Below are 22,563 nucleotides of genomic sequence, written 5' to 3' on the forward strand. Positions count from 1 at the left end.
GTGGACACAAACACGACTCCAGATGAATGTTAATGTTGCTTTCTGTTTGCTGAATGCATCAATATGCAACGTTTTTTACAGGTATGTCAGAGGTGTGTGCCTGATAGCTCGTTTCGGAGATCTTCTGCGAAACTTTATGTCTTAAAATTATACAAACAGCTCGAATAGTTTGAAGCCACCTGCCAGTTCAAAGCGGCCTCGTCCTCCTGGACAGTTTTGAATGGTGCTCAGAGGAGCGGGGGAGGAAAGGAAGGGAGTGCCGGTGTGATAAAGGGGTATGACCCATTAAACCCTCCAGGCCTGAGTAAAATACAGTGTCAGTGTAATTTTACCGTAAAAGAGTCAGCCATTCTCAGATGTAAATTTATTGAGGGGGGTCGTAACATTTTACAGCCGGTACTTTGTACAGGATATGATCACATTTGCTCCAAGTTGTTAAGATTATGATCCCGGATGATGTGTTTTACAGCAAACAAGCCATAATCTCTGTACAATTACTTTAATCCCTATTAAAAATTACAATTAATGGCCAATTGCAGGCAGTAAGGAAGCAGAAGCTTTCCTGCGTGATGAAAATATGAGTATGTTTTACTAATGAGGCTGTAGCTAAAGGTGGCGCTGTGCTCGGAGTAGCCTGTCACAGTATTTTTGAGGCAGAAGAGTGTGAAGGCATCTGTCTGTCTATCTTTGATTTAAATAGCGGTGAAATATAATAAGACAGTGTGTGCAGAGGCAGATGGGATCCTGTTTGCCTGATAATCCCTCTGAGTCGCTATCAGAGCATCAGGAGCATGTGGCCTTTTTCAGTCTAGACTGCTTTATCACTTAGCTTATTTACAGATCAACAAATCAATTTGTGGGGGGAAAACAAAAAGAGGCAAAAAGACAGCAGAAAATCGAAGACATGAAAGTCCTTGTTTTCATCTCTCTTCCTGTTTCCCGCGGACGGCGCTGCCTTTTCATTGATAATGAGCAACAACAGCAAACCTACAGAGGAATCGCACTGCGGAGGGAGCTTAATTAAGACATAATTGACTTATATTTTCAAATAATTGAGTTGTTTGAAGTGCTGTGATAGTCTCACACTGACAAGCTATACCTTTAGACAGCAGGCGCCTCATGCAGATTGCTTGGAATGTGAAAGAGACATTTTTCAAGGGTCGGGGAAATAACATGAAATAAATGGCTTGAAATTGGAAATCTAACGCGATTTGAGATGCTACGAGAGAACATCTCTCCTCTGATGCTTCATCGACTGGAGGGGAAAGCCACTTCCCTCTGTGCGTGTGTGCTGATGTGTGTGTGTTTGTGCGTGAAAGGGGGCGTATTTAACAGGATCCCAGGTATGATGTGCAGAATTATGGTGATGAACCGACATGGAGAAAGTGTTTTTGCTACATACGAGCCATTCATTCAGGCTCGGCGTATCCATGCCTACATCCTGCACTTCAAACGCATAATCCCCCTCCCACACAGGCAGTGAGGAATGCAGAAATATACACATCATAAAGATCTGTTGTGGCATCTAATATGAGTGGCGTTTAGCTGTTACCGCTGAGCATTCCTACACCTCCACTTCAACCAAAACCACACTTAGCTTTCGCCTGTGAGAGGAATATTTGAAATTCTAGGAATGTACGCATGAAAAGGAATAGAAATGATGCCTAATGTATATGAATGGGAGCCATGGCATTCAGGTATTTCACGCCGCATGCCCCGACAGAGGCTAAAGTGAATAAGTCGTCAACTCACATTGAAATTCATATTGTATCCCTGGCTGGAGCCGAGCCCATTTTCTCCACAGTGCTCCCGCCATGAGCCATACAATAGTCAGGGAGACATCTAATGAGGCAGGAGAAAAAAATATTAAGAGGAAAACCCTTAAACTCAGGAGTTGGCATATTCAATGGCCAGTCTTCTAAATTCAATGAGAAAATCCTTTGTTGGAGCTTCGGGCGGGGGGGGAACAAAACTCAGGAAGAAGAAAAGCGTGAGCGAGTGACTGAGATGGACTGTGACAATGTCAGCTTTGGTCTGGTCCGCCTGCACGGATGATGAGTGAATATGAGGCCAGCTCGACGATGAAAGGCAGGAGGGGAGGGCTGGAGCGCCGAACGAGAGCGGGAGGTGGTCGCCGAGTGGTTGGAGAGCGCGGTTTACGAGGCCGAAGGTTGCTGGTTCACATCTTGGTGGAAAATCTGTGCAGGACGACCTCTCTGCGACCCGCTGGTTCAATATCTGGTGGTCTGCAGGAACCTCCCCTCTTGACTCAGTGAATCAGCAGTGAACTCCAGCTCACGCACAAAGCAGCTGAACCAGATTCTGCCTTCGATCCACCTGCTCCGCCGCCTCGTGCAGTTTGACCTTTGGGTCCCCTCGAGAAACTCGCCTGACTCTCCATCAGGCTGGTTTCCTCAGCGCTGAGCTGCTAAAAAGCACTTTGCAAAGTTAGTTAATGGTGCAAGATTGTTTTTGCTATGAGAATTTTATGTACTTCAGTTAATGGGCTTCAATTTATTCCCTCTGTAAGTGCTATTGAAGCCTGAGAGTGTTCAGGTTTTCATTTCAACTACACATTAAAGCCGCTGATTTCGCAGACGAGCTTGTGTGTCGTCAGGGAGTAATCACCTGCAGTGTTCGGCGGGAATAAAAACCTGCAGATTCTCAGGCTTCGGTAGCACTTAGTGTCGAACCTCTTCATGACCTGAACTCATTTCTTCCTTTAACTTTGACCCCTCTGATGGCCCATTTTCAAAGTGAAGACAACTAAATATGCTCATTTTGTAGCATCGCTGCGTTTTCCAGGCCTGCGACTTCTTTGTGCAATTATACTAATCAACTTTCTTGCCCTTCTGACTTCCCCTCTCTCCAGTCCACTCGTGTTTATTTGTACACTAACACGTCCTTACTGAGAATCTGCGCTGTGGTGAAATGCCGTTCGACCTCACAATCACGCCGGATAACAGCGAAACATACACACAGATAGTGTACCGTTAATCTCCACTTGACATTAACTCATGCATTTTATCAAACAGCTGTTTGCAGGCAAAGATCATCTTCCTGTGTCTCTGCATCAGTAATTAGTTGTAATTACAAGCTGATTTCACACACATGAAAACAATCTCAGCGCTGCTTGTTTGATGTCTACCAGCTCGTTTTAAATCGCTTCAAAGCAGCAGCAGCAGCAGCATTCCTGATTTTGTTGCCTGGTGGATTCCTGCTCCGGTGTCACTATCTGTCCCTTATTATCAGCAGCACAGACTGCAGCGCTCATCATGTCTGGCTACATACTGCCCCCTAGTGCATGAGTCCTGGTTTGTCAGACCTGACTCTGCAGTTTGTTGTGAAAGTTTAGTTCAGTGACGTGAATGAAGAAACGGGATTTTCTTAGCCAAAGAAGACAACAACCAAATGTTGCTTTTCATGATTAGAAACCACACACAGTTGTCCCAGAGTTTTTTTAATCACCAAAAGGTATTTAAGCAAACTATAGAAATTTTGACGAGTCTGCGTAGTTGCTTTTCGGCTGAAAGAGCAAATTTTAGCTGAAGTCAGCGGTGGGGGGAAATCAAAGATACCCTGCAGACATGCTGCAAGACAAGAAGAATTTGTGTCAGGTATGTTCTTTCCACAAAAATGCATTGAGGTTTAAAGTGCTCACAGAGACACAGCAGATGTGGAAACAGCAAACTCTGCACATGCATCACTGTGAAAGTCAAACATTCAACTGAAGCAATGAAGAAAACAGTTTCAGCGCTGGAAGAATGAGAATTGAGGTTTTTGGACTGATTGGAAAAAATGGTTTTGTGCTGATTTTTACCTTCCAAATATTAACATCAAAACTGGGCAAAATAGTCCGCTTTGGAAAGGACCAAATTATAATCAATAAATACATGTAGAAGTTAGAGTGTGGTATCTTGGCAACGCTCCTTTAGACTGACATGCACTACATGGACATAAATATGTGGACACCTGAACATGCGTTGAACGTCTCATTCTAATTTATGGATGCTAATCTGCTGCTGTACTAAGAAGTTCCCCCCAAGGCGATGGCAGACGCAGAGTCTACAGGTGGATGCTGGGGTGGAGGTGGGACTTATGAGAAGCTGTTCGAGCAGCAGCAGCAGGTGACAGCTTAACTTTCAGGTGAGCGATGTAGCAGCAGGTGTGCAGAGCAAGTGTGAGCAGAGCACTGACAGCTTAAGAACACCATCGTAATGAAAAGGGTGCACTGGAAATATCTCGCAGTGAGGAGAGTAAGCCGCGCAAGTTAAGTAGCCTGAACTAGCTGGAAGGCTTTGATTTATTCATAAGCTCAGTCTCTAATGTTGGCTGATAAGGCTCGCAGTCAGCCTTTCCGTTCATCCTGAAGGTGTGGGATTGGGGTTGAGGGTTGGGAAAGCCGTTCCTTACCAGGCTTTGTGCACGGGGGGGTTGCCACACCATGTCTAAGCATGCTGTAGCAGTAAGATTTTGATCTTGTATACGTTATTGGGTTTTTCCCACATAGTTTTGCTTTATGAGCACTTTCCCACTTAAACTGGAGACCCTCCAGTTGAGTGACCTGCTGCTGACAGAGAGACCATCAGTAAAACTGGGCTGAAACCAGGAACATAGTCTCCTGATGATTGGACGGACATTATCTGTGAAGGTCTTTAAGGTGGCAGGAACACCTTTCTCCTTAAGACTGTGGGCTGAATATGTGAAAACATGGGAAAATGGATCTTGTACATTACACCTGTAAGTCTATTGTTTATTTCATGTGATTTTTTCCTTTATTTATTCAGTCAAATGCACTGAGAATCATCAACATACACTAAAATGTTCTGGCTCTTTTCTTCGTTTTGCTTTTCTATTGCACACTTTAACTCTCACACCTGTGTCTTCAATTATTTAATTGATTTCATATGAGTTATTAATACTGCTTTTATTCCTTTTTGCTGCAGCAATAAAGGCATGAAGATAATGATCACGCTGGCTTCGTATATGAAAACAGAGAGAGAATTCCCTCCAATGGAACCAACAGACCTGCTCCTAACCTTGAAAAACAGTCTTGGACACAAACACACAGCAGAAAAAGCTGAAGTGTCCACATACTTTTGGCAGCACTGTGCGCAAGAAATCCATTTTAGTCTGTTAGAAAGTTGTTTCTGAGGGCTGTTTCTTTAAAATTTGCTCAAAATAATTCTCATCAGTAAGTTTCCTCCACAATATCCTTCACTGCTCAGTGAGTCACAGGAACAACATCGCCCTCTGCTGGCCGTACACTGGAACTGTCTGGTTACCTGATTCAGTCGTGTTATTGCAGGTGTTTTCATGCAGCTGAGGTTAAATTAGTATTTTTTTTATTCCCTGTGAGACGTACACAACCTTTAAATCCTTCTCTTGTGTGTTTTATCATCTTTAATGTGCAATCCCCGATGCCTCGTTTTTGGAAAAGCGCACTGTGTGTCCTTGATTGCAGAGTACACAAGTTTCAAAGAATACGCCTTGGGTAATATTAAAATTAGTTTTATTTCTTTAATACAGAGAAAAAAGAGAAGATCAAAGCAATTGATGTTGGCATCCACACAGATGTTTTCACCGACCTAAAATCGTCGCTCTGGTTTTGGATTTGGTTGCCAGCACAAAAACTGGGGTTTAAGCGGCTTTTATGAGGCCAGGAGGAGGAGCAGGAGAGTCTGGCTCCATGGAGGGCTGCAGTCGGGGGTACAGCAGATGTTCACAAGATACAATTGTTGTATATTGTTTCAGGAGGTTTCTGTTTTAGTTGTTTTTGTCATCATCTCCTGGTTTGTTCTGGATCCCGCATGCCAACATCTCTGCATATCGTCTTTACAATATTTCCAATATGTCACTTCCTGCCATCTTCATTGGCCTCGATGTCTCATGAATCCTGACATTTTTGGTTCAAAATGACATTAAACAGGCCTGACTTTGATCTTTCTGCGCTCCATCTCTGCTGTTTGTTCCGATGAGATGAATCATACTTTTAACTGCACAAAAACATAAGACAGAAACAAAAAAAACGACCTGGTGTCCTCCTCCTCCTCCTCCTCCTCCTCAGGAACAAAAGGTGCATTAGAAGCCACATTGAGGCAATAAAGCACTTTGAGATTCATTTATGCTCCCAGAATTCTCAAAAACAAGGTCAAGTCTGATTCCCCAAGGTCACACTATGACATTTGGAGTATGGTGAATCAGATAAATTGCTGCCTTTGATGTTGACGAGCAGCTTTTCACTGGCCTCTTCAGCTGCACTCTTTAATCTGCCACATTTTTCTTTCCACTCTTCAATTTGACAAACAGGATTTGAACTGAAGCCTCCCACACAGTAAACAGTCAACAGCGAGCTGCAAGTGGCTGAGGGAGATATTTACCACTATGTGTTTACCACCTCATGCAATCTGAAACAGCAGCTGCCACTAGTCCGCTCTTCCTCCACTGCCGCAGAAATGTCACAGAGGGTAAACAACAGTCAGCCTGTTTGTTTGAAAGCTAGCGGCTACGGCTAGCAGCGGCTGAGGCCGCGGCGGGCTCGCCCTGCCTCACTTGGCCATGTAAGCCGCCACCTCCTTCTCCAGGCTCTGGGCGAAGCGGTGGTTGAGGAAGAGGAGCTGCCCGTGAGGAAGTAGGCGGCTGAGCAGAGCGTCGATTCGGTTGCTCCTCAGCAGCACCTGGAGGGGAAAGCAGCGTCAGTGACGAGCCTGTGCAGACTTTTTAACGATCGTAATTACATTCAGATGGTAATAAAATCTGCACGGCTGCAATCTCGTTCCACCACTGTTGCCTCTCTCTTATTGCTGTTTCCATAACCTATAATGAGTTGCTGCTGTTGAGCATTCGACTATCAGCCACACAGCAACAGTTCTGTGGAGGCAAACTGATGCACTGACTTGATTTCAGCCACTGCGTAGACACTCTGCTACAAATATTAATACAATGTCATTAAAGCTGCACCTGGACCTGAACCAACAAGTGGCAACAGGGACGCATGGTCCAGTCCAGCAAAGTTTAATCATGCAGGAATAAAATGTGCATTTCTTAGGGACTATTTTCAGCAGTGCATTAAACCACAGTCGGTGCTGTGGTGAGTATTTTCTGCAGCAGGACAGTGAGTCTAAATAAACCACAGTTCGTGCCTTCATGGTAATGAGCGAACATGTCACCCAGTGCAGCAGTGTAATAATGGAGCTCTAAGGCACAGATAAGATGCATCAGGCTTTCACTACGCAGACAAAACTTGTTAGTGGGATACATTCGCTGCTGGTTGTGGTCTTTTCAAGAGATTTGTTGAACATCATCGGATTTATCCTTTAAGACCAAAATAAACATGGTCTCTCCGATAGCAGCGACAGAGCTAAACTCTCCAATTATGAAATCTTTTCCTCCTCTAATCCCTGCTTCACAAACTGGCCAACAGCAAGTCGAACACAACATTTATTCCATTTGTGAAAACAGAAAAGAGGGCAATTTCACAGCTTTGTCTTCATTTGGACCACATCAGACCAGGTCTAGATCAAAAACCACTGGTCTCACACTTTGCAAAGCGGGACTACACTGACATGGAGGTTTGCAATTGTTGCATGTTAATGGCTTAAAATCCCCATCAGATTTGTGAAAACAGAAAAAAATTCACTGCTTTTTGTCCATTTAGATCACATCAGACCAGGTCCAGAGCAGGTCTGCATGTTCATCTAGTCCCGGTTTGACTCATTACATGATTTTTGGACATTAAAAACTATGCATATATTGATCCCCTGCTGCTCTGTGCTCCTTCAACACTTTCCAGACTGTACAGGACATACCAGAGCCCCTTCATGACAATAAAAACACGTGGTTTGGGGTTGGCGCTCACCTCGCTGCCCTGCCCCAGCATGTGCAGGTGCTCCAGGCAGTGTCGGGTCAGGTTGCGCAGGGTCCCCTCAGCCAGCAGGAGGTTCTCGTGGGGCTCACAGACCAGCGTGAAGCCCAGACTCTGGACCCCCAACCACAGAGCGCTCATCTCCTCAGAGAAGGGGTCCCCAGCTCTCAGGCGCAGCACTCCGCTGTCGGCCTCCTGCAGGGCCAGCGCCTCCTCGCCGGGCACCGCCTCCACCAGCGTCTGACCCGAAGCCTCCCGGGACAGAGAGACGGCGCTCCGGACCTGCCTGACTCACAGTGGCAGAAATATGGAAACAGAAAGGCAACCAATCATCACCTGGAGATGACTTTTTATCCTAAATCACCACCATCATCTTTATCATAAGTAAGATTAGAAACTTTTTTGAAGGGTGTGTGATTATTGTTAAAAACAAAGACAACTCCCCAACCGGAGCCTGCAGTGAAGTCATGTCTGGATATTTCATCTGGCCAACAAGTATTTGATTTACTGAAATATGAAATAAAGCAAATACTCTGAATATCTAAGACCTCGTCAAGCAAAGGTGCCACATGTGCAGCTTTTAAAACTGGAATAAAGCGTTCCTGCCCGGCTGTCTACTTCTGAGGCCTTTCACAGGATGTTTGGGGGGTAAATTTTTCCTCCATGCTGGAAAATGATTGCAGCGTTTTCTTTTGACAGATAATCAGTAGTTACAGGTTGTCACGAGTGAGAAAACGACACAAACACTGTGTGAAAGAAAAGCTTGTTTACTGACGGCCTCCACTGGACTTTACGATAATAACTTTATTATGAGCCATCAGGAAATCAGCAGGATGCAGAGAGAAACGTGGCTGCATCACAGCAGAAGACTGCTCCTTTATGGTAGAAAAAAAAATATATCATGAATCATGAAGGAAGACAGAGACAAGAGCAGCATCTTCCTGAAACAGAGACAACAAGCAGAAAGACAAAAGGCCGTCTCTAACATGTAGTTAAACTGACTGTGTGTATTTCTGGTCCTTCTACAGGTAGAGACACTGATTTACCTACAGTGTCCTTTTTATTTATGTGTCCGTTACGTGTGAAAAAGAGAAAAAGTTAGCATTGTTTTTAAACTTGACTTTATAAAAACCGGCTCACCTGGCTACCACAGCTACCTTCTCCTTCTGGAGGAGTCGTCTCTCCTCCGGGCTGAGCTGGGACGACATGCCCTCATCTGGTCCAAAAACCCGGGAGTAAAGTATCCGAGTCTCCCCGGGACCGAGAGCAGTGACCGGACACACCGTGTGGATCAGGAAACATCGAACCATGTCGGCAGAAGTGGACAAAAAGCACAAAAAAGGACAAAAAAGCCACTTATTTCTCACGAGCAGCGTTTACATCTCATCGTAATGTTTGTTATTCACTTCCGCGTTGGTCAGCTGACCGCTCCCGGCTACCGTTGCTATGCATAAATTAAACCACCAGATGGCGCTCGCAGTCTAAGTTCCATTATATTATATTATATTATATTATAATTGACCTATACTTATAATTAATAATGTATATGCTTAATTATTTGTGTGGTTTGCACAGTTGTAATTTATTGTTCCTATTGTTCTTATTTTCCTATTTGCTATTGTTCTGTTTGCACCCCCCCCCACGTGTGTTCTGTAGAGCTTCTGTAAGAGTGAATTTCTATCTATCTACCCCATTCTATCTATATCTATCTATCTACTAGTAAGTTCTTTATGGTGATGATAGGATATAGAGCTGCAACAATCATCTTATTAATTAATTTGTATATAAAATGTAAGAAAATAGTGAGAAATGTCCATCAGTCTGTTCAAGAGACTTCAAATTGTTTGTTTTGTCTGACTAACAGCCCCAAACCCGCATTTATTCAGTTTATTATCAAGCATTTTTGAGTCACTTTATGTCATTTTTGCTGAAAAAAATTCTTAAACAATTACTCGCTAAGCAATCAGGTTGATCTAAGTTGTACTGGACGGAAGCAGATTACCAAGAGTGATCAGAAGGTGTAGAGACGTGGAGTGGAGTGGAGTGGACAGCAGGAGGCTGCAGACAGGTTGAATGAGATCAGAGTGTGTCGAGGTCTCAGTAGACAAACACAGGCAGCTGTTAATCCAACAGCTGCTGCTGGTCACGCTTCTTTACTCTGAGAGGCCCTGCTCAGTGTGTGTGTGTGTGTGTGTGTGTGTGTGTGTGTGTGTGTGTGTGTGTGTGTGTGTGAAGAAGTGGTGGGGGGAAAGAAAGGAAGAAAACATTCACCCGGCTTTGTGAACATTGACTCCACTGTCCTGTTAACCTCCTCACCCTCTGCTCTGCACAGACCTGCTGAGAAGAAACACACTGGAACCTGAGGATGTGCTAGTTTTGGTTGTTTGAAGGATTTCATCTTTTTTTTTTTTTTTTGTCTTTTCGGGGTGATAGAAACCTTCCTGACATTCTGCTTGTGTCATTGTTGCAGCTGTGGAGGCTGCCAACTTTTCATGTGTATGAAAAGCTGGCAGGTGTAGGTGTTGCCCCACTCTGCAGAGTAAAATATCTCATCAAGTATTGGATGAACAGCCATTTAAGCTTGCAGAGACATTCATGGTCCTCACAGATTAATCGAAATCCTGGCACCACCAGCAGCTCGAAGTCTTCACCTCTGCAGGGAACTGGCTGAGCATTGACTGGATGGATTTTGTACAGATGGTTCATGTTTCTCAGATGATGAATCTTCACTCTGCTGATCCACTGACTTTTCATCGAGAGGCATCATCAAATAAAATCCTCCAAAATTTAGCCCAGTCCTGAATTAACTGATTTCCTGGAGTGCAATTAGGGTTACTCCAGGACGAACGACGGCTCAGACTGACCCTCTGAGAAGCAGGATGTAACTTGTCTTATTATGCTGTGAAATACTGAACCTCCACGTCTACTTGATGGCTTTGCATTAAATTTGGCACAAACAAAGTCATGCTTCCCTCCTGCGTCCTGACTTTTCCTCGGATGCCACAGTGAGGTTGACATTTTTGGTTTTGTGTACAAAGCTTTGACATCTATGATATGAAATGCCATGAAATTTGCTCCAGACTTTCATGTTTACCTAAGAGCGACTCTGGTGATCCCCTGACTATTTATTTAGCGGCATCATCAGGTCAAAACCCGCAAAACTAGTCCTGGATTTCACCTGTCTTCAATGAACTGATCTGCCGAAGGATGACGAGAGTCTCTCCTGCTTTAATAAAGGCTTAAACTGAATTTGACTTGAGATTAATGTTCGTCTTGTTTGGATTATTTCAGTGATGACAAGCAAGCCCCACCTGTCAGACAGGTAGGCTGCTGTCTGACGCTCTATAAATCTGATTTCTTCAGTGCCAGGCTTTCTGTGCTAAGCTAAGATAACCCGCTGCTGACCGTAGCTTCATATTTACCATACAGACCTGAGACTGGATTTTTTTTTTTTATCTAACTCTTGGCAAAAAAGAGGATAATATTCTTTTAAGCTTTAACTGACTATTTTAGATTAAGGTCAAGTTAATCAACGCTTAATGTTCAGCCTAGTTACATCTATATGTAACTGACATGTGGAGAAGTTGTAGAGAAGAATTTCTGCAACACCCACGCTGCATGTAATTATTAGCCCCGACTGATTTGCAGATTTTTAAACGACAAAAGAGTGAATCAGAGGCATCGCTGCAGGTAATAATTAGCCAAATCTGTGTGAAAATTCAATGTGAAAGTGAAGCCAGATTTCAGGGTCCGTGTAAAACTTGCTTTTCAGATTCACGTAGAGGATCAGATGTTTAGTACAGAGCTTAGATTTTCAAAGCAAATGCAGCGAGCGTGGAGGACATGCAGCCACTCGTGTCACGAATACCACAAGAAAAGCCTGAGAGAGTTTCAGTATTACTGAACTGTGAGTCACAGTTCCCTCTGATGAAACAAACAGCTGAACAAGAACAAAAACAGGATGCATCAGCCGCGTACATGCACCAATGGCAGCGAGGCCCACGTGTTTGAAATAAAGGAAGCTGGAGACGTGTTCTGCATTCTCAGCAGGGGGAAATGAAAACATCCTTAAACTTGTGGTGAAATCATCTGCAGAAAAACTAGAAACATGCAAGAGAATATAGATCTTTACTGAGAACGTGTATGTTTCCAATCCTCGATTCAAAAAAGGAAGTTCACCTCGCAAAACAACAAGCTCCACCCTTCCCTTGAAACCACAGCAATATGCTGTTCCACCACCCTCGCCTGGTTGTTCGGACCTTGTTTTACAGGCTGGTTTGTCAGTTTGCTGTCAGTGTCAACGCGTCAACGCAAACAGGGGTTTAAAGGTGACACCCAGGCGGGTGCTTAACGTGAGGGCAGCTTTGATGGGCCCTGCGGATGCCTGCAGGACCTCGGGGATGGGCTCTGAACACAGGGCAGGCTGGGGTGAAGAGGTGGATTCACAAACCAGAGATGGTGAAAGGAAGGGTGGGGCGGTTTTAAGGCAGTATCATACAGGGACAACAGGTCCCCACTGCTAACCATCATCTACTCCGGTGATACCAACATTTTTTAGTTGTGACCCCTCCTCTCAGATGGTATTTCTCGGAGCTGTGAGCAGAGAGTACTCATACTCATAGACCCAGTTATACAGTATTAAATTATTATTATTATTATAATTCATTTCTGATAATGATCTCATGAAGCTGCTATGGCTAACATGCAACACATTCAGCAGATGCAGAGAACATTAACAGCCAGCTGGAGCTGAAACAGCTGTCACTTATTTGGTGAAAGAGTCGGTCGGTCTGGTCTGTCACTACAGCCAATCACAACACTGCAACACTTGTTAAACTTTAGGACTTCACATCCACAACCATTAGATTTTTTTAATCCATTTGTAATATTTAAAATTTGTTGAAAGCTACAGTCTGGAACTGAAAAAGCATTTGAAACAAGCAGCTCAGAAAGCACACACTGTTGAACTTCTGGACTAAAGTTGCAGCTTTTGCAAAATTTCAAGTTCCTTTTTTCTCTGTTGAGTCTCCAGCTCCTAATTGGATGAGTCCATTTGTAAAACCTGGCTTAGTTTTCTTTGGGGGGACCTGCCAAGCCCTCATCTACACTTAAAAACCAACTGCTGAAGTGGAAAATGAAGCTCATCTTGAAAGGCTCTTGCAAGTGTTGCATTATGTATGCCTCTTGTAAAGGTGCGAGGCCTCTTCAACCTCAGCAACTGCCCAATTAATTGGCTCGCTCAGACGAAGGCGGCAGCTTGATATGAATGGAGCCGACCCATTGACAAACGCATGTAAAGATCGCTGGAACAAAAATGTGCTTTCCTGTTTTCCCATCTACATATAATCTTTACTACCCTGCCGACACGTATTCTCAGGGTTCAGGAGAGAATTAAGGCATTTTGAGTTGCACAAAACAACCAACAGACACTTGTGTCAGCTAGAAACTGTTGGCTGTAAATTAGTCCTCTGAGCTCAGAGGAATGCAAACAAAGGCCAGCCCTCTCTTTCCCATACCCACATGGCCGCAGGGAAACTGCCTCATTTCAAACGTTGGAAAAGTGCCAGAAGGGAGGGCGCTGTGCTTTTATGGCCTCCCAATCAGATCGGTCACGTGTTGACAGCACATGGCGGCTCTGATTTTCTCCCTCCTCTAACAGTGCTGTTAACCTCCTGTCAGAACACGTCAGGGGAGCGGCTGACTGCCAGGCGCTGCCCCTCCCGCTGCATGCAGGAATGCGTGCATGTATGCTGGAGCACGTGCTGCAGCGGAGAGGCCGCCCCCGAAGTCGGCTGGAGAGGGAAAATTTGAAAAAACAGGAAATGCTGTGTGCACCCGCCACATGCAGACGAGAAGACTAAATAAAACAGCAGCTGTGCGATTCTCAGAGTTCAAAAGTGGAGTTTAGTTTGCTTTGACTGAATCCTGCACACTGAGGGCCTGCTAGCAACTGAGTTACAGCTTTGAATCAAACCTAGAAGCCTCTTGAATCTGGAAAGTGCAGCTACATGTTAAGTTAGCCTATGCCTAAGTCTATAAAATAGAGAAAAATGCTCGTCACATTTCCCAGGACCCAAAACTGCTTGTTCAGTAGGTTCATACTGCTTGTTTGACATTTACAATAGTATAAAATAGAGGAAGGCTGAAACCCCTCACAGAAGCAAATAAATGTCACCCAATTAATCATTTTAAAGTAATTAACTGCATCCATGATCATTCCCATGTTCACTCTTCCCAAGTAGTAAAGATTCTAGTTAATTCAAGTGTTTTCAGTCATTTATGAATCATTTGGTGTCATCAGGTGCATCATGTTAATTTACACACACAAAGTTGAGAGTTGCACCATTTTAGCAAAAAGCTCTGCACACATTTTGTTTAATTGTGGGACTTTGAGAGCACTTTATAGTGATCTTGAATCAGATTAAGTAACTGTAGAGCACTGTGTAGCAGCTGGGACTCATTTCAAACCACATCCCTGATTTTACTCTCTACTTTATATCCTGTTAACGCAAACTTTGTCCCTGAAACAGGATCCTACCCAAGAACACATTCACAACACAGAAACAAAATTCTCAAAACTAAGAAAAAAATAAAGATACTGTACATCACAACTGAACACACACTGGCTCTTTATTTCAGCTCCCCAACAAGCCTGTATCAAAATATTCAAAGCACCCCATTCATTATAAAACTGACAACAGTAACTCTGCAGAGGGGAAGACATGTTCTCTCTCAAAATAAAGGAATCAAAGCAAAGCAAAGAAAAAGTTTGTCTTAGATCAAAAAAACCTCTCACACTTGCTGACCTGCAGCATCAGAAAAATCTCACTGCAAAGTTAACAGGTAGTTGTTTTGCTTTGGTATCTTCTGACCGGAAAAAAAAGAAAAAGTTACCATGCATGGCAACTGATCAACAAAAACAACAACAACAAAAAAACCTTCATTAATATTACACTTTAAAAGTTGTCATTAAAATATCCAATTTGCATTGTGGGACGCCTAGATAAAGGCATACTTTCAACAAATTGATGCAAAAATGGGGACAAACAATTCATTCTACAAAAAAAAAAAAAAAAGCACCTCACCATTTCAAGGCATTTAAATTAAGTGCTTAAATAAGGCGGGACATGAGAAATGCAAAATGAAAAACAAAAACATCCAGCGAGGAGACTGAAACGTCAGACTCGGCAGTGTGGTTTGCTGCAATCTGGCAGTGATAATAAAACAGGGAACACAAGCATCAAGTGGTTTCCAAAAGGATCACGCTGCTTCTGATCACCTTAATGAAATCTGTTCACTGCACCACTGTGACGTATTCAGGCCAAGCGTTCATCATTTCATGTCTTTCCCCCCTTTAAAATTTGCATAAATACTTAACTTTGCTATAGTTGAATCAAACAATTAGAGGCTTTATAAAATCCCTTCCTGCTGGTGCGATCCTGAAAGGTATTTCCGTGTTGGTGGGGCGAGAGCTCAGGCTCTGAGAGGAGTTTGTACGCAGTCTGTTCAGGGGGAGGCAGTGTGTTTTAGAGGCAGTTTAAGAGGACGAGGAGGCGCTCACAGCTTCTTCAGTCGGCTGTACATGTCTCTCTTGCTGCGCTCCCCGGCCCAGGTGCGACTCTTCAGGCGAAACTTCCTCAGGTCCTCCTTGAAGTCCTCGTGGTGCATGGGCCGGTAGGACTGAGGTACACATTGTGACTGTGCAGGAAGAGAAACGAGACGAGTTCAAAGAACTGAAGAGCCATCGAGGATTTCATTCATCTATTACCATGTGGGACAATTGACCACTAAATGATCAAAGGCAGCTTGAGGACATGACCCCTTTACATGTGACAAAATCATCTGAACTCAAGGCCTGTGAGCCTTTTCTGAACGTGCAAGACCATGACAACACACACACAGTAAGAGACCTTAAGAGCTTATTTGACTACAACGTCAAGGTGTGACAAAAAGAGTAATAATTAGATCACAAGCAAATATATGAATTAGAAAATTAATATGAAAAATAATCCACTCCAAGGCGTGCGGTTGTCAGAAAATAATGCACACTTAGCAAAATGCTTCATACATGTTGCTTTAAGAGAACCCCCTGACATGAACTCCTATTTCTGTCTTGTGCAAAAACGTTGAAAATCTAAATGCACAAAGCCTCATATCAACCACACATGATCATTAACAGTCATTTACTAAATAGAGGAATGGGATTCTCCATAGCAACGACAGCTGTTGAAACTGTGGCCAAAGAGCATCTAACACGAAGTGTCTCATGGCTGCAATCTTACATTTACAGCTTGTCGGGTATCAACAGAATGTGTAATCGGACACGCCGTACTACGCTGTGTCACACTATTTCAGCGTATGTCGAGGGGTGTCCAGCACGTAGAACTAGCTGTTGCACATTACATGTTGGTCGACCAGTACAAGACAGAGCACCATCTTCTGAAGAATCTGAAGCAAGACCAACCTGGAAATGGTGGAAGAAGTCTTTGTAACCGCCCTTGAGGATGTAGAGCTCGGGGTAGTGGAGTTTGGGATACTCGTTCATGGCGCGGTCTCGCTCCCTGACGAAGCGACACATCCGAGGGCCGCGCTCCGACGAGAACTCGCAGTGGAAGATGATGACGATGCGTTTGTCCGGGCAGGACGGGATGATGGCCGTTTTGAGGAGGAAGTCCTCCACCTGCTCCTCCTGGTGCAGGTTTAGAGCTCCCTGACACGACAAAGACGAACCCAAAACTTGTGTCACACATACAGACTAACGGACACATTAACCGGTCGAGAACCAAACACCAGTCAATCTTTCATTATTTAAAATAAACAAGTTAAATACAAATAACAAGCAGAAATACAAACGTCTTAAAGCTACTTCTGAAGGAAATGAACAATATTTGATTCTCCAAATGTAGATTTTTGAGATTCTCACTCACCTTGATGTGTCCGCCCTCAAACTCGTAGGGGTAGCGGCAGTCGATGACGATGACTCGCTCGACTAGATGACTGAACTGGTCGGACACAGCTGCCACCATCTGAGGACCACACAGAACACAATTCAATTCAAATGTTAAAAATATGGCGGCTAGTAATGCTAGCACATGACGGAATATTTGCTGTATTTGCTCCATTTTGATACATATGAAGGGAAAACAGAAGCGCCTCTACTCACAGTCTCTGGGGTAATGTACTTGAGGTCTTGATGTTTGCCGTCCACTGTGGGTAAAACAAAAGGCTGAAAGGGGAAACAAGAAATTGGATTAGAAGAGTAACTTAACACAGTGAAGTTATGAGTGTACAAAGCACAGCCATCGTCCTTACCTTGGTGAAATCTCCTATTAGCGCATTAGAACCATCCTCACCGTCCAGCAGCTTCTCAATCTCTGTCTGGCAGAAGGACTTGGACCTCTGGAGCAGAGAGCCGCTCTGAAGGGAAAAAAGGGAAGAATTTAAGGAGGCATTTGAGGAGATAATGAGGTAATTTGAGATAATCGGTAAAGCTGGTAACAATAGCCAGTCTGCCTCAGAGGAGGTTTCAGAAGCTGTTTCTCGTCTTACTCTAAGGAGGCAACAGATGGTCAGCTGAGACTGTTTTTTAGCCTGCAGTAGACCAACAGGTTTGACTTTTTGTCTAAAGTGCATTCCAAAGGCAATCAAACGATTTCAAGCATGGCGCCAACAATCAGCTCCAGAGTTCAGAACAGCAGAACCAAGATGTATCACGCTCAAGAAAGACTCTCTTCTGACTTGACTCAAACATTTAAGCTCGGCTTAACACCTTTCTTAGAGAAGACCATGTTTACAGCCAGCAGCTCGTGACCTGATCAATACTGGATATTGGGCTCCAGTTACAGGTGTTTAATCTCTGAATGCAGGGAGAAACATTTAGGACTTGATTTCCCTGCCGCCATCAGGTCAACACTGCTCTCATTCATTAAACTAATTTGACCTGGCACCGCATTGACTAATTCTGGTCTGAGGACTCACCATTCGTGGGGATTCTGGGTTTTGTTCCAGGGTGGTGACCTGTGTTCCTGCCAGGCTGCGTCGCCTTTTCACCCTGACGGGAGTGTTTTCGTCTCTGGAGCAGTCGGGACGCTTCGCACATGGACGGGACACTGGACTGGGCATGGATGGGGAGCGAAACAGGCTCCGCGGCCGGCAGCGAATCACAGGCTGAAGGACACAAAATGACTCAACTCAATACTTTAAATGACGAGCCTAAAGATCTAAAAATCAGCCAAGCAGGAACGATTTTGCTCGTTTCAAAAAAGCAAAAAGGTAAAAGTAAAGAATTTCAGCTCATAGATTCAGACTTACAGAGTCTTCTCCTGTGCTGTCGGACACCAGAGGGGCGGTGAGCAAGCTGGCCATTCCCATTGGCATCCCGGAGTCGTTCTGTAGGTAACACAGGAGTGTTGTCAGACAAACAGAGTGCAGATCACGTGTGATTTCAGATAACCTCAAAGATGTTTTTACAGAATTCCTTTACACCCACAGAAATCATTGTACACGGTGCTTATTCTACCAGCAGGAGAAACTTGGATGTTTCGATCATAATTATTTACTGCTTGCTAATTTTGACGACAGAAACAAAACATGATGGCGGATCGTTTCATTTCAAATACTTGAATATGTTTATGGTTTATGAGTGATTGTGTAGATGAAACACCAGATTATGTTGAAAACCAAACATTTTTCAAGGACTACACTTGAATTCAAGCATAAAAACATCAGGATTAAAGCATTTTCCAAAATTTGTGCAAATCCTGCAGTGTAAGTGACAGGGCCTCACCTCCATGCTGTCATCCATAACATCCAGGAAACCGTCATCTTCGTCATCGTTCAGAGAGGAAGTGAGGGAGGAACGTCTCTGGAACATGGGGGAGTCATAAAAGTCAAGCTGCAGGACTGGAGGAGGTGAAGAAAACTAGACGGGGGAAACGATAAGGAGAGTTAGCGTCACCTTTCTAGAACCAGACCAACACGCACCGAGAAGGATGCTGATTCTTCACGTGTTGACGTACCATGAGGGCTGGTGCGGAGCTGGGACGGCTAGCAAATGCATCCTTTGACTGACCGCTGTTGAAGGAGCGCACGCGACACCGCGATGCAGGCTTGGTTGGTTTTTTAAATTCAAAGCTCTCCTGAAAAAAAAGGACATTTCTAAAACAGCGATCCAAGACAGCTTTCAAAGCACCCAGTAGTGTTTATTTTACAGATAATGCTCAAGGATATCAAACCCTTAAACTTTTCAAACTAACTCAATGGCTACTAATCTGCTCTTGCACAAACTGCATCACTGACCTCCGGCACGTTCTCCTTGTTGTTGCGTTGAGAGGAGGCGATCATTTGGGAGGGTTGTTGGCTAAATATTCCATAGCGGTGAGAATCTGTTTCTTGTCCCTTCAGAGATGGACTGAAACTCTGGAGCTGGAGCTGGGGAGGGAGAGAGAGTCAGCAGAGGCTCAGCAACTGTAAATCTGTCCTGTTCTAAGTTTACACTGGAGAACGTTTTCTACTAATTAAATTTGAAAAACTGCCCTCTGGACAGAATCCTGTTACACAAGCAGCTGCAAGTTTGACGGTCACTTTATTGCAAGGCTTAAAAGCCGGTTAGGACTCTTTTAAAACTCCCTTTAGTGTCTTCAATTCTCCTGTCAATGTGCGTTTAAGATCTTTTTACTTTAAGCTCTTCTGGAGGAATATTTTGAGTTGGGATTATTGTTGCTTTATGGATGTTTGACACCCTAATTAAAACTACTATTCTTCCAGCATCTGTCAGCCCTGAACATCAGCCAAAATGGGACTAATTAAAACAAGACATGCAGTACTGTCAACAAAAACATGAAATATATGCTTACTGGCAAGGAGTTGATTCTTCGAATTGGCATCTTCCTATAATTTACGGAAAGGGAAAAGAAGGAATTGGAGTCAACACAAATCAAACAGGCAGACTGTAGTTAGAGGAGCAAAAGACTCCCTGGGGAGCAATATGTTCTAAATAAGAAGACGCAATAACAACCAAACACAAGTTAATGATTTTTAAGTTATTGACCAGAGAGCAACTTACTGGTTGACAACTTTGCTTGACTGCTGAATGGCTTTTTCAAAGCTGGAACAGAAAATATGACAAATCATTCAAAATTAGTTGAAAGATCCAAACAAAACACTGTGCAAGAAAGAAAACTAGGACTGTATCTAATGATTAATTTCATTTATCACTTTTATGATTAGTTGATTTGGTCTAAAAGAGATGAAAGTATATATTTTTAAAGTGCTTAAAACAAGTTCTCAGAGCCCAAATTCATGTGTTTTAATTTCTGTTGTTGGAGCCCTTCAGTGTTAAAGGCAAAATTGTTGACAATTTTCTGTTGACCAATTAATCGATTAGTGGCTAAATATTTCAGCCATAACGGAGAACAACGTGTTTCCAATAAAGCCTGCAAAGGAAAGAGGCTGGAAGTCCTTTGTTGTCAGTCAAAAAACACCTTGTGCGCCTAAACTACAAAGACAAAGAACCTGCAGCTCTGTGGAGAAAGCAAAAGAAACGGTTGGACCGGAGGAAGTTGGGTGAATGCATTGAGGCAAGAGGTGGACTTTGTATTGGAGTAATGCCCACCTGTATGCTAAATGAGTGGAGAGCTCGTGGGGGGGGGGCATGAGAAGGGATGCAGAGATCAGCTAATCTACCATATGCCTACTAGAGCCAGGGCCGCCAACCCCTTTTCTGCAAGAGCCCTTTGTTTGTCGAGGAGAGAGCGTGTCCCATTCAATGCACACCAGAAAAAGGGGGGCAGTTGTTCTCTGGGGGTGCCCTCATTTCAATAGCCCTGACGCAGAAAAAACTCCAGCCCCCTTTTTCCTATTGAAATAACAGTGCATAGGAAGAGTGTGCCAAAACCCAGAGGGGGTGGGCTATCATTACACCCAAGCGCGGGGCATGTCTTCCCCCAGCCTGAAACTCCTAGCAACCGAGCAGCTGTAAAGGAGGTGAATGAGGTCTTGTGGACCAAATGCTGCTGTAAAGGAACTCGCACATCAGACGGCGGCAGATGTCTGCGGAGACTCGCCCAACTGAGAATTAAGTAGAGGGCCACCCAAGATTAGCAAGGCATGGGTTTGCTGACAAACTGATTAAGATAACCAGCCCTTGTGCTGAGAAGAACTGATACACACTAGTCTTAATGTGTTATCGTTTGTATCTTCTAAGAGTTAAGGATCACTTCCCACTGAGATAATGGACACATAAAATTCCATAACATTCCATGTTTTTTTCACTTGATACCTTAAAGAAAGTTAAGCTCTCTCATGCACTTGTCAGCTTATCTTCTTAGCAAAATAAGTGAAGCTGTCATCTTAAAGCTAACGGTAGAAACAATAATCCTACAGAATGGTGCTCAGCTGAGTTCAACCGCAGGGTGGAGGTGGGGGTTGGGGGGGTTTACGCAGAGGGGCACAGCTCCCAAGCTGATTGATTATAACAGACATGATGAGGACAGTGTAACTTACGTGTCCTCCATTTCGATAGCATCCATGGGGCTTGGGGGATCCATGCCAAGGCCTGAAGGAAGAGATTTGTGTCACTGATCAATATGTCACAGATCAATATATGCATGCAGGGGTGCAGCATAGGTTGGGAAACCGTTAACCAGCTGAATACCAGTGGGTAAGAATTGCTTGGCATTTTGGCTTGAAAGAAAATTAACAGCATAGTTGCAAATTAATTTTCTGTTTATCAATTAATTAATTAATGCACTACTAAACACTACTAATCACTGACAACACTTACTAGCACATGGCCACATTTAAAGCTAATGGGTATAATTATGAATCAGATGAAACACATGCACATTAGGCCCTGAGGCATCAATTCTAATACCATCGATTAGCACAGACAAAAGGTTTTTATGGGGGGGGGGCTCACCAGCATCAGATGAGACGTCAGAAGCAAAGGAGGGAACCTTTTCAAGGGTTGCGTGCTTTCTCCTTTTCGGTGTATCACATTGGCTGCGTGGGAAAAAGATATACAGGGAAAATCAGCGATGCACACACCCGCGACATAAAAACCAGACTTTGGGTGCATGGAGAGTTGGACTAAATAAAGGTTCTGCCCATGTTTAGCGAAAGATTAGCAGCTACAGTTAGGTCATATAAGAATTAATAACAGAAAACTTTAATAAGAATACCTTCCGAGTCCGGCTAAATTGTTCATGTCCAGAGCCAAATTGGTGACCGGAGACAACACGGTGGCGGGTCCAGGGGAGAAAAGGTTCCGACAGTGCGCGTTCTTTGTGCTCAGCTCGGGCAGAGAGAGCGAGGCAAGCCCGGGGATCCCGTCGGGCCTACTTTTCAAAACGGTGTTTGCAGGACTCGTGCTGCCAAAAATATTAATCGACTCCATCTTTAGTTGTCCAATTTGAGTAAATCCTGCCGACGTTATTGCTTTGTTGTAGATTTTGTTTGAATTTCGGGTTGGAACGTGAGAATTAGCAAGACGGTCCGAACTTGAAAGCTAACCCGGAAGCTAACCAGTCAGTTAGCAACAATTTAAGAAAACATTTCCAAACCTACGATTCTAAACACCGACTGGAAGTGACTCGGCGGTTCCGTGTGGAGTAAAACTTTGATTCAGTCTTGCTACAGTACTAAAGCCACATATTTTTTTCGGTTAGAGCTGCGGCACAGCATACTCCATCTCTGACAGG

General features: G+C 43.9%; 2 protein-coding genes across 2 annotated transcripts; both read right to left on the reverse strand.

The window, feature by feature from the left end:
• Window positions 1-5,495: 5,495 nt before the first annotated feature.
• ap5s1 (adaptor related protein complex 5 subunit sigma 1) lies at window positions 5,496-9,270 on the reverse strand. Its single transcript, XM_041954228.1, has 3 exons — window positions 9,005-9,270; window positions 7,859-8,150; window positions 5,496-6,677 (listed from the first exon to the last, which is right to left on the reverse strand). The coding sequence occupies exons 1-3, from the start codon at window positions 9,172-9,174 to the stop codon at window positions 6,549-6,551; spliced, it is 591 nt and encodes a 196-aa protein (XP_041810162.1). The 5' UTR covers window positions 9,175-9,270; the 3' UTR covers window positions 5,496-6,548.
• A 5,206-nt stretch (window positions 9,271-14,476) lies between these two features.
• On the reverse strand, window positions 14,477-22,563 carry cdc25b (cell division cycle 25B). The gene is made up of 15 exons (XM_041953519.1): window positions 22,045-22,563; window positions 21,783-21,865; window positions 21,368-21,419; window positions 19,929-19,970; window positions 19,720-19,753; window positions 19,163-19,294; window positions 18,883-19,002; window positions 18,651-18,785; window positions 18,176-18,253; window positions 17,843-18,031; window positions 17,177-17,281; window positions 17,028-17,090; window positions 16,792-16,890; window positions 16,329-16,574; window positions 14,477-15,562 (listed from the first exon to the last, which is right to left on the reverse strand). Exons 1-15 carry the CDS (start codon window positions 22,257-22,259, stop codon window positions 15,422-15,424), a joined length of 1,734 nt encoding a protein of 577 aa, XP_041809453.1. The 5' UTR covers window positions 22,260-22,563; the 3' UTR covers window positions 14,477-15,421.

This window comes from Chelmon rostratus, chromosome 15, assembly GCF_017976325.1.
Source record: "Chelmon rostratus isolate fCheRos1 chromosome 15, fCheRos1.pri, whole genome shotgun sequence".
Lineage (NCBI taxonomy): Eukaryota > Metazoa > Chordata > Actinopteri > Chaetodontiformes > Chaetodontidae > Chelmon > Chelmon rostratus.